This window comes from Anser brachyrhynchus (genome assembly GCF_964034855.1).
Source record: "Anser brachyrhynchus genome assembly, chromosome: 4".
Lineage (NCBI taxonomy): Eukaryota > Metazoa > Chordata > Aves > Anseriformes > Anatidae > Anser > Anser brachyrhynchus.
This window is the reverse complement of record NC_137698.1, coordinates 47,741,593-47,754,045: the sequence shown is the minus strand read 5'-3', so window position 1 is coordinate 47,754,045 and position 12,453 is coordinate 47,741,593. Positions and strand designations below refer to the sequence as shown.

Below are 12,453 nucleotides of genomic sequence, written 5' to 3'. Positions count from 1 at the left end.
CCCAACCTCATACCCCAACCTCATACCCCAACTTTATAACGGCCTCCATCGAGAACACTCTGGGGAGTGCAATCCTTCTGTAAATGTGGTTTGGGGTTTCTGACGTGTATGGCAAAGCAGCTCTGTGGGGATGTAATTGCACATTTGAGGTTGGCATCCTGTGTGAGGAGGTGTGCTTTCAGACTGGTACAAATTCGGTGACCGCTCCCCATGTGGTGTGGGAGATACCTGAACTAACAGAAGAGCTGAAGATGTTTGGCAGTGGCTTTAAAGGCACCTTTCAAGGTTAGTACTGAACCTCTCTGTGGGTGCCCCCGTGAAGGATGCAAGTTACCCACATAGTTTGTTTTGGTTTATACCCCTGTTGAGCTCTTTAATGTACACAAAAAGAAAAACTAATGCAATCTTCCTCTGCTGCTAGTAGAAAACTGATTTTTTTTCTATTGCTGAACATAGAGGTTTGGATGAGCACTTGGCAAGCTGGAAGCTTTCTCCTGATTCCGTTAGTTCTGCCAGACTGGATCTTGGCAAGGAAACTGCAGGAAACAGTGGGGTTTTGAGCGCATTGCCTTCGGTTCTGACATTTTATTTACACAGCTCTTGCGAGGACTGTTGAGGCTTCTTTTTTGTGAGCATGCTATTTGAAGTCAGAGTTATGGGACCTTAATGTCCAGGATCTCACATTCTCTTTGATGATACCAAGTGCAGAAACAAGTTTTATTTGTCTTTCCACAATGCAGAGTTACTGACTTGTATCTGTTACAGGAAAGCATCCCTTTTAGAGCCAGGAAATGATTTCAGTGCTCATTCCTTCAAGTCAGATCAAGTTAGAATTAAAAACAAATAAATAAATAAACAAACATTTTGCATGTTAGAAATAGCCAAATGTTTCCAAAACCCAGGTTAAAAGTTCCAATTTTAAATTGGGATGTTTTTCACTAGAGTCATCTTTTCTGTCTGTTTTTCTAATTCCTGCCTGTCAGATGTATTGTGGTGGCTTATCAATATTTTCAGGTCCTAAGATGCATCTGCTCTGTACACCAAGACTTTATGGGCCAGGTTCTGCCCTGTGACTGGCATTTCACTTCCACTCAGGTTATTCTGAAGGCCGAGTTAGTGTTATGTATTTAGCTCCTGAGTTAATTAGAACGAAGCGTGCTGCTTTTTGTCCCCACCTCCATGTGAAATAGAGCAAAAGGGTCAGGGTACTTAAGGAACCCTGGTGGAAAAGCACACGTGTTATATGAATCATCCTGTTGGCTGTGCTATATTTATCTCCGTCACACTTTGATATCATCCCTTTTCATTGCACAGAGAACGTGCCCTCTGTCTTGTTCACTTAGGAATGAAATCTGCCGTGTCTGAACTCGGGGCACACAGGACATCTCTTCCCTAGTACGGCATGGCATCTCACTGAAGCAGAACCGAATCATCTCTGTCAAGTGGCTTCCAGAAATAGACAGCAAACAAGTGAGCAAACAGCAAACAACATGTACTTTTCAGAGGCAGTCTTTGTGGAATTTTATTTCATTGTTATGAATCAGGACATCTAGAAATGACCGAAGGATATTTTTGTGTTTCCTCTTGATTCAGGCACGAGGAGACTCTGTGTCGCAAATTTAGATCCATCTGAAAAAGGATCTGCGTGATTCTGGGACTAATTGTACTAAGAGCTAGGGGACTGAAAGTTTCTAAAAGGTCTCATTCCCTTTGGGAGTTATTAGAGTTAAGCACTGCCTCCTGACTTTCTAAAAAAAAATCACATATTTTAAAGGGTAGTATTACATACCATGCATGCGTAAAATGAGTTGGAGAAAACCTTTCTGTGACTCACACCTGTTCCAGTTCTTACCGTGCCAGGCATTAGTGGTATGATGGAAATGGGGGCTTTTCCCCAAACACTGTATCACCTCAGCCTTTGGTGAAATCAGATAGTACCTAACTGCTCTGGGGTGCTAATGGTTGTATGAAATCACAAGCGTTTGCTGGTCAGACTGGGTAAAACCTCTGCAGATTCCAGTCTCACGCTGAGTGGGGCTGATTTGGTTAATGCGAGACCTGGATCAAAACCAGCTCCTCTCGTAGTGCTTTTTACAGTGCCAAAATTGAAGCCAAGTGGTGTTGCAGAACCAAACTAGTGTTTCTTACTTTCCCTGTGGAGCATTACCTTGCAGCCACAGGGTTACAAATGCTTGCTGGGTGGGTAGCAGTTTGCACCCTCTCCATTACCGCTTGTCTTTTGGCTATGGAGCATCACCATGGTAGCTGAAACAACTTCTACACTGTGGTACAAGCAGGACATCTTTCAACATGAGCGGACTGTAGAGTATTTTGCATTTGTTCAAGTCCATGGTTTGCCATTAAAACATGGTGAGCTTTATGCAGTTTGAAAACCCAGGAAATATTGCACAAACTCTTTAACTGATATTTGGTTTCTTAGACTTTGCTAGCCTTGCAAAGAGCCCAAAAAAACAAGAGCCTGTATGCCACAGAATGCTTTGTCGTTGCAGAGGGTGGCAGCAGTTGGGCTGCTTCGTACCTGCCCAGTGTCTCTTGTACAGGAGCCTCGTTCAGGTCAGGCCTGCACCTTGCGCTGCAGCGCATGTACTTACTTTATTCTTCTCCTCTCCCCAGTTCGTCAGGCTGGCCAGAATTGTATCCCTGGGTGAACAGCTGCACAGAGTGACTAATGTGACTTTTCAGACATGGAGACTCCTCACTTTGTTCCTTTTTGATGCAAATATCAGTTGGCTTCTTGCGAAGCAGGATTAGCGCAGGTCATGTAGGCCAGGAGGCTCTGTTCCCTGTCCCTCTCTATCGTAGCACTGGAGTTTGGCTTTCCCTTATTGTTTACTTACTGAATCCCTCAGTCTTGTGCTGGTTTGAATGCCTCCATTGTCCAGACGTGCTGCCAGAAGCAGGGAGGCTTTGGCTCTGTGCGTGGTGCTTTAGGTCCCCAGGAATCTAGCTAATAACTTAATAGCTTCTCATCTCTACCGAGCTCCCTCTGAAAAGTGCTTTGTTGTGAGCTGTGGAGCACACAGATGGCAGCGTGCTACTTATCTCCGGGCTGTCACATTGCTAGTTGTTCTCAAAACCGGGTGCCTTTGCAGACTGGTGTTTGCCGAGGTCTGTGGCTCTAAAGAACCTTTTCCACAAATAGGATTTGATACAATGGAGAGAAAAGCAACAGCATCTGCACTTACAATGATGGCTCAGAGGCATTACAGCTCTTTTCGGGCACATGCTCTGTCAGCACACAAGCTCGGCAGCCTGTAGAAATTACCTTCACAATTTAGCCTCCCATGCCTCGTAATTGTGGAGAGGAGTGGAAGCAGTGCACGGTAGCGTTTTCCGTTTGCTGCGTCTGCTCCCCAAATACGAGCGGCCCATTAGCACTCAGCACACAGTAGCTGCTGTAGTAGAGTTGAAAACTGTCCATATTTGTGGTTAGAAGTGGGCATAAACTTGGCTTGCAGTCAAGGCCATAAAAACCCAGGTTCCTTACACCGACAAGAACGGCTGCTACCAGAATGCAGGGGAGGGGAGGAAAGGAGGGTAAAACCAGCCGGCAAGTAATAACAGTGATTTTATCTTTCTGCCCTTTCGCATGCTGCGTCACCAAAAGAGCTCATGGGTGGTCGCATCCCCCTCGCTGCCCACCCACCACCGTGGATGGCTGAACAGCCCACAGCACGGGCTCATCATTTTCCTCAGTAAGGCATTTTTATTCTGCAGACACTGAGATGCAGACTGGTGAGGAATTCCTTCATTTTTCCTTAGGAGACTGAAGCTGGAAAACAGACGGCTGGATTTCTCACCTTCTTATTAAATTTTGAGGAAGGTTAACAGAGCTCTGACACTGCTTGCATCTTTGAAAACATAGGTAAACTTGGACAGCACTTATAAGCTGTATGTGGGCATATCCTTCCAAATTTCTGTGGAGTGGAGGTGGAGGTAGATGCTCCAAAGCATCTGGTCTTAGCCTGGATCACACCTGTCACAGTGTTAAAGGGAAAACCAAGCACTGATTTATCAGGGTGAAGCTAGGAAAATGTGGCAGTTGTGTCACATAAGGAGACTGTCCTCATGCACCACCTTTTTTCAGGGTTTCCCTTCATGCTGTCCCTCTGTACTTGTTGGGCTCTGCCTGTCCCCAACAGCCTGAACGTGCTGCCACATCAGCGTGCTGCTCTCATAGCTCTGCTGTCAGGAGGTTGCCCAAAGCTGTCGAGGGACGTTATGCCATGTGCCCAGAAGTGTTAGGAGGAAGTTTGCTTTCCCAAAACCTCTGACAAGAGTCTTGAATGTTCCTTCTCACTCTTAACCTTGTCCTCTTATCTGTAATTTAACAAAGAAATGCCAAGATACAAAAGAAGAGCCTGGCAATTGTGATAGGCAGTGATGAGAGCCCTCATTGGACCTTTGCACAGGCTGCAAGACAATGGAATCCTTATTGCTCCATGCGAGTGACCCAGGGTGTGATATTGGTTTGCTTGTTTGTTTGTTTTTCCTACTGCAAAGCCATCTCCAGTGTAGAATGTCTTTTGTGTCACACCTTCTCATAATAAAGTCGTAACTCCTCTGTGCATGTGTCTCCTCAGGAAAGGATGCCGCAGACACCTCCCTTTGCAGCGATGTTTGACAGCAGCGGCTACAACAGGAATCTCTATCAGTCCAAAGAGGACAGCTGTGGAGGCCTCTATTACCATGACAACAACCTCTTGTCGGGGTCTCTGGAAGCTCTGATCCAGCACTTAGTACCCAACGTAGATTACTATCCTGATGTAAGTATGTGCACCCAGCGAGCTATGTGGCTAGGCCTGATGTATCTCAGGGAGGGAAGCTTTCAGGCGCACAGCAAAAGTAGAATGCGTCACATGAAATTGCTAAGGAATGGGTTCAGCTGGCTGGTAAACATGCTTCGAGTGAGTTCAGCATGCAGGAACTCACCTGGTATTGGAAATCTAATCCTTTATTACTGCTGTTATGGAGCGCAACCCTGGTGACTCATTTATAAAGAAAATAACCTAGTGTGGCTTACTGTTCAATGGATTGTATGTACCATTGACCATTAAAAATCTGTCGAATCTTTTGACAGCAAGCTGAGGAGAAAGGACAACCAGCATGACTTGATTAATGTGTTTAGTTTAAGAATAAACAGTTCTTAATGCATGTGTCCCATAGCTCGTCTCAGGCCCACACATATTTTGCAATTAGCAACTGAAATGTCAAACTAGTACCACATTGTTCGGAATCAGCAGCAATTGGACATGAGAATAGGGCATTTCTCGTTTGAGAATTTTTGTCCTGTCCAGATGCATTGGTGCATTGAGATATTTTATATATCATTTAGAAAAGAAGAATGATACCAAAAGATCTGGGAAGGGGAGTGGCCAAGGGACAAACTACATCACTTTTTGTTGAAAGACTCTGGCTGAGGACATAAATCTGCTTGTATTCAGCTTTTGTTGATGTCATAGGTGCATTTACAATTCCAAGATAGGAGCTTTTGAAACTTATATCAGGGTTAGCAGCGCCACAGGACTGTGCTTAAGTTATTGGTTATCCGTTAATGCTTAATGTAAAATTTAAACATGTAGCTACTTAGATACTGATTCGTCAAACATGATTTATTTCAAGCCCCAAGAATTGAGATGTTGTACATTTTCTGATGGGTGCCATAAATCCCTTAGTAATGTGTGGGGATTGGAGTGCATGTGATCAATATTGATCTCACAGTGAGGTCAAATCGTTATATATGGAAAATCAAGGTAAAGAGCCCTTTCTTGTAGTCCCTGAATGAGTTTCTATTTCTTTATTCTGTAGAACTAAACTCTGTGTAATTCCCTCCGCTTTCACCCAGGAAGCAAGCAGTACTGTGAGAGTTGAACAGTATTTGGGTCTTCCTTCTTAAAGGGAGTATGAGGTGATGGTGCATGGTATACTGAAGTCAAGCAAGCAAATACAGCACGGTAGAGATGGTCTGTGTGGTGAAGTTGGGAAAGTTGGGCAGTCTGGTTAACTGACTTATTTTTTTGTTCACTGTCTGAGGACTGTTTGCTTTAACCAGAGAAATATGGAAGCAAGCAAGATCTGCGTTGGTACTCTACGTAGCTTGGACTTGCAGCATGATTTTTTTACCCTGTTGGGCTGGGAAGAGTTGTACCGTCAGGTACTGGTTCTCACAGAGGTGTACTGCAGAGCACGGGAGATGAGCTGAAATTTTATTCTGAGTAATTTCACGTACTAGGCTTGTAAGAACACTGCGTACAAAACAAGAGCTAAACCAGCCCAGCCCTGTCTTGTTTTGGTTTAATCTTGCCTAATTTGGCTCAAGCGTGATGGTACAATGCTGAGTCTGGAGCAATGACAAGTGTTCAATTAAATGCTTACTGCTGTAGTAATAGCACTTGGCACAGCCACATGCACAGTTTTATTTTGCAGATACTAAAGTATTAGGAACTGATTTGTCTAGAAGAAATATTGAGAAAATACAAAATGGTGGTGATTTATCCCTTTCTCTGTCTTCCTCTTGTTTGCAGAGGACGTACATATTCACCTTCCTTCTCAGTTCACGCCTCTTCATGCATCCCTACGAGCTCATGGCCAAAGTTTGCCATCTGTGCATTGAGCAGCAGAGACTAAGTGAGCCTGGCCTGGACAAGGTAATATCCCTCACTCTGAGAATCTGACCTTTTAGTCATTGACATTATTGGGAAATCTTCACGCTGCTCGGCCCGTCCTGCCTGAGGACTGTGGCTGCTGCTGCACTGTTCAATTTACCACTGCGAGGGACAGAAATAAAAGCGATGGCTATTAATGACATATCCTGCAGTGATGGCTTTTGTTTCAGCATTCTAAATGCCTTAACGTATAGAGCCAAAAAGTTGGAAAGACATAACGATGAATTAAGCACGTGAATGGGAATTGCACTGACGTGTCTCACATGCTTAAGCTACTGTCTTGCTTCAGTCTTGGTGGAGTGGCTTAGCTTGCTGTCCACTTACATGGGAATGCATTTTGTCAGTGTTTGTATAGTGTCTAGAGTGAAAGGAAGCAGGATGTGTATCTTTGCATGGTACCTCCTCCCCAGTAGAATATAACACAAATTAAATTAACAAATGTGAATCATTACACCATTTTCTCACTCTAAGGTATTATGCATGTGTAAGTGGTAACTGAAGCTTAACCCTTGGATAGTTGGCCGTAAATTACAGAAATACTAATTAGAGAAACAGTCTTGTACTGTGACACTCCTGATAATGAAGGCAAAACATCTACATATATAGGTATATAGATATGTTTTGGTTTTCTTTTTTTCTTTTTTCCTAAGGTTTTCCATTTACCTGGGACCTAATTTCCAGCCCAGTTAAGCCAATTGGCTCTGGCCTGTAATCCAGTGCAGATTTAAGTTAAGCTTAAAAAATTAAGTGAGCTTCATACCCCTATACTCCATGGTATCCTACAGAAAGGGATTATATTTCCTTTGGGTTAGCTGTGTGCTGTATTGCTCTTCCATGTAATGCTCCTCCTTTCCATTTTCAATAGAACCGGATACGAAAAATTGCACCCAAAATCCTGCAGCTGTTGACTGAATGGACAGAGACATTTCCTTATGATTTCCGAGATGAAAGAATGATGAGAAACTTAAAGGAGCTGGCACAGAGAATAGCCAGTGGTGATGAGGTAAGTTGTCTGTGCACAAAGTTACTGGATAAAAAGGCAGTTCTTTAATACTTTGATACTGCATTGTTGTTGTTGTTAATAACATGATAGGGTTCTGGGCAATCAAACTAACTTATTAGGGCAGTTCTTGAAGGACAGTTCTTGAAGACAAAAAGTTCTGCCCGGTACCTAGGCCTAGGAAGAAACCTTGAAGCATGAAAAGATCCTCTCCAAAGCACAGGCAGAGTTCACCCCATCTCTGAAATCATGAAATAATTGCACATTGTGCAGACAAGCACAACATGGCTTGTTTTTTGTTCTTAATGATTTTGCTTGGAAGAAGGTGGGTAAGACACTGGGAAGCCTTGCATATCTGAGAAATCCCCTGGTAATTTGTTCGATTTGTGTGAATAAGATTTGTTAGAATTGGGCTTCTGATGTTTATGTCAGTGGAAGAGTTATAGTAGGTTTGGGAAAAAGTTTTGAAAAGAAAATCATCAGAAAGGATCGTCTTGTGCTTTAAGTATTGGACATGGACTCAAAGCAAGTCTGTTGTATTCCTTCCTCTGAAAGCAGCACATGAGGAAATCAGGAAGAATGGTCTTTGTTTTAAGTGCCAGTTCTCAGGTGCAAGTAAAGTTTCAGGGAGGTCTTACGAAATATTTTGTTGCTTAATTGATGCTTGTCTTGTAAGTACTGAAGTAAACTCAACCAAAATCCAAGGCTTATTCCCACTTAGTGGGAAGGCAGTTAACAAGTTTTCGATAAGCAGGTCATGCGTAGCTGGCATAATACTAAGATTGCAAAAGACATTGGAGTGGCATTTGGAAGAACTATAAACACAAAGAGCAATTGCTAAATGGCATCATGCTTCTAGTCTTCCTCGGCTTGGTGTTACTTACATAAGCCTTTGAATAATGATATGGACAAGGCAAAAAACAGCCTGTTAACGAGCTTTGGTAGGTAAGCTTTACTGGGAGGTGGTGTGAATGCTGCCAAAGGCCTGAAAAGACCTTGGGAGCCTATAAATAAAGGTGAAAAAGAACAAACCTAAAATGAATTTAGGAGCTGAAATAAATTTCTGTGTTGTGAAAGGGAGGAGAAACAACAGAAGAAGGGTGAAAGGAGTGAGATATGGTATGGAATATGAATTAAAAAAATCAAACTTGATGAGCCAACTTTGAGTTGCTACAGGATATCTATAGGGGGCTTTGGATTGCGAACAGGCAATAAGTTTGCTTTCACAGTGTGGGTGCTGGGAGACAAATTTCCCATTACAGTGCTACCACAATATTGCTTTGTTCCTTGATACTCTTTCGAAAGGAAGATAGGGAACTGACATTCAGTTCAAGGAAAAGTAGTAAGATGGCAGACTCTCATCCACTTGAAAAACACCCATTGGCATAAAAAGACGGCGAGTTGTTTAGCCTGCAGAAAGTTGAGTTGATGGGAGCAAAAGCAGGGTGGAAACAGCAACAGGGAAAGATTTTCTACAGTGAAGTTCTTGGCAGTACACAACATTTAAACAGTGAAATCATCTATTGAGGAGAAGGGCAGAAGTTGGACAGGCTCCTAGAAAATGATCCGTGGGGAGCAATCTTGCTCTGGCAGGGAGTTTCAGATCTTTCCTAGCTTCCATGCTAGACCTCCAAGAGACTTCAAGGTTTCCTTTAGAAAGACAAAAGGAAAGCAAGCGCTGCAGTAAATTGGCGTGCATTATTGTGAGCTGTGTGGAACAGCAAATGGCAAATTCCTTGAGTCTGCTTTTCTGCAGATTGCTTGGATTAGTTTGTGTAAGTCATTACTTTGAAGGATACAAAGGAATCGGTGTTGTCTGTTCCTGTTCACTACATCTCTTTTACTTGTAGCTTCTTATTCCACTTTCCGAATTACTGTGCTCCACTGGTGTTAAGAGCTCTCAGTAAGGGTCCAGCTAAGACCATTCACCACATGAAAATATTTCTTCATCAAAAAAGTCTTTGGGATATTGAACCTTGATCTTTCTTTTATTTATTTATTTTCCTCTCAATTTCATTCTATTCCTGCTACTTTTTCCTTCTCCGTGTCCTTAGAGGTCATGCTCATGAAATATTTCCAGATGTTGTTCTGGTCTCTTTTATTGCTTAACTGACCTCTGTTTCAAGGTAAGTCTTCTGAATCTCTTCATTATCAGCCATTGCCTCCGGTCACCTGATTAGTTCCATGTAAACACTTATTGGTGTCTTTTCCTGTAAAAACATTTGATGCATGTATGCAGAGTCACACCAAAGCCGTGTCCTGTATCCTGATGTCTTCTCATACGCAGCCCAACATTGTACCAACCTCTCTTTTATTCCACTATGATATCATTTAGGGGGAGTGACTGTGGAAACTCATTTAGCATATGATATTCCACATCTAGCAGACAGTAATGACTTCCAGTCACAATCTGTACAGGACAGGCACCAAGAGCTGACCTTCGGGTGAAGTGTCCCATTGCTTTCTTCTGTGCTGTCCAAACCTCAGAGGTTTTCAAATATAAATAAATATCAGCATTCTTCCCTTTATTTGTGGCTACAAGACTTGCTAGGTGTGGTACAAATATAGAGGGATGTGGTTTTTTTTTATAAAAAAAAAAAAGTCCTAAAGAAAAAGACAGAATACAATTTAGGAAGATGTATCGATGATAATCTTGATCTTACAGCTCACGCTGCTGCATCAATATAGGAGGTAACAGACAAGTTAATCATAAGGTGTTCTAAGAAACTGACATGTAAACTTGTTTACCTATCATCTACCAGGAAAGAGGAGTGTGTAATTTTTTGGAGTTGAAATAAGAGTTTAGGGAGCAGGGTGCTGCAGCCTAAGAGTTCAAGATATTTTGTTCTGTATGGTCATGCTAAACCAAGAGTTCAGGTAGCTTGGCTTCACATCTTCACCATTTCTTTTCCCTGGGTGGGTTGACAGAAAGAACAAGTTCAGACAAGGTTTATTAGTTTTGCTTTTAAGATTGACCCACTAATTGTTAGACAATTTCCACAATAAGCCAGAATACATCCAAAGTATTTCAGATGCTTTTTCAATCTCGGTTGTTTACCAGCTGGGTAAGAAAATGCTTCATAAAGTTCTTTTAAATCAAATTTCAAAGAATTTGGAAGGGAAATAGGTCAGTGAGGCATATTTGTGTATGTCACCTAGCACCTATTTATTGAAGTGCACCACTTGAAATAATATTTGTGTCTTCAAGAGGAGTGTGTTGATCCTTTTTTTGAAAAGTTTAGGATCCCCCTGTTCTCTTCCCACACCACCCCTCAGTGAAAAACATTGCAGTGTGTATTTGTCTAGAAAACCAAAATATATAGAAACCAGAAGGCGATTATTTACCAAGTAACAAGCCAACTTTAGCCTTGGTTGAATACCATGGACCTCAAGAATGAATTTGACCCAAAAAAATGCTGCTATATTTGGTTGAATTTGGAAATCCATATAAATGACAGATTTGCAGAGAAACACAAATTCATTAGAATGCAGGAAACATTCAGGCCTTTGACTGATCACACTATGGTGGGCTGCCGATAGGTATTTTGGATGCTCATTTTTTCAACTACTTTTGTTTACCATTAATATCTGTAGGCTGGTATCTGGAATTTGGAAAAGTGACCACCTGGGGGGCTGTTACAGAGTTCTGTCTACATAAGTCAAGTCCTGCTCTTATGCAAATTTGTTCTTCTGGTAAATTAAACAGGGCAACACGGAGAGGCCTGCAGAATGAAAGAAGGAAAGATGGCTTTATACTCTTCTCGGTTCTCTCAGATATACTGCACCTTTTAACTCTCACTTAGGTGGAACTGGTCTTGTTTCGCCCCAGAGTGAAGTAGGCCCTATTATCGTCACTAAATGACCATATGTTGTTGGGATTTATTTGCAGTCCTAAGCAGCAGAAGGTGGAGAATTTTCATTTCTTGTATTTTATCACGACTGGTACTTCATTCAATGCAGAACATTCTGCATATTGTTCCTGTCGTAACTTGGCTAGTTAAGTCACTGTTAAAGCCCTGAGACAATCAGTGTTTAAATGCTCATCTGGATTCCTTTTGTTCTGATGAAATGTCAGTATCAGATACTCACATACTAGAATGTGTCCTATGTTTACAACAGGATTGTCAGGCATCAGCGTCATTCCATTTTGGTGTCATGCAGACTGTATATAGTATCCTTGCACATCTTGAGAATGTCTCCCAATTGTTTCATGTCGTGACAGATGTATCGGAAGAACGTACAGCAGCTCCTCCAGAACTTGCTTCGAAAGCTCGCAACTGTTAGCCAGTATGAGGAAGTACTTGCAAAAATTAATGCAACGTCCACAGATCGCCTCACGGTCTTAAAGACCAAGCCCCAGTCCATCCAGAGGGACATAATCACAGTCTGCAATGATCCCTACGCATTAGCTCAGCAGCTTACACACATAGAGCTTGTGAGTTTTTATTTCTCCATTATGATTTCATCCTTCTCCTCCTTTTGATATGCATGTTAACCTAGGATCTGACTTGATTGCTTGTGTGCTTTTTTTAGGAGAGACTTAATTATATTGGACCAGAAGAATTTGTCCAGGCATTTGTGCAAAAGGACCCTTTGGATAATGACAAGGTAATTAGAGATCTTGAGCAGCTCTGAAGTGTGACATTTAACATCCTAGAGTTCAGGTGCCTGTGAACTAGAAGTTCCAGCAAACAAATGAGAACCAGCAGAAGCAAACTGTAAAGTGAAAATGCGTCTGTACTCTTCTTAACAATTTTGTTTTATCAA

At 42.2% G+C, this 12,453-nt stretch overlaps 1 protein-coding gene across 7 annotated transcripts in view; it reads left to right on the top strand.

Moving 5' to 3' along the window:
- The window catches only part of RASGEF1B (RasGEF domain family member 1B), a 155,510-nt gene that overhangs the window by 131,666 nt on the left and 11,391 nt on the right, over positions 1–12,453 (top strand). For 6 of the 7 annotated variants that reach the window (XM_080591481.1, XM_080591478.1, XM_080591477.1 and 3 more), the window contains 5 exons: positions 4,605–4,787; positions 6,546–6,668; positions 7,552–7,689; positions 11,909–12,121; positions 12,220–12,294. In XM_080591481.1, coding sequence (XP_080447607.1) covers positions 4,611–4,787; positions 6,546–6,668; positions 7,552–7,689; positions 11,909–12,121; positions 12,220–12,294 — 726 coding nt within the window. In that variant the 5' untranslated portion in view covers positions 4,605–4,610. Of the gene's footprint in view, positions 1–1,343; positions 1,471–4,604; positions 4,788–6,545; positions 6,669–7,551; positions 7,690–11,908; positions 12,122–12,219; positions 12,295–12,453 lie in introns of those variants that run through there. The other variant, XM_080591482.1, reaches the window with a different exon arrangement.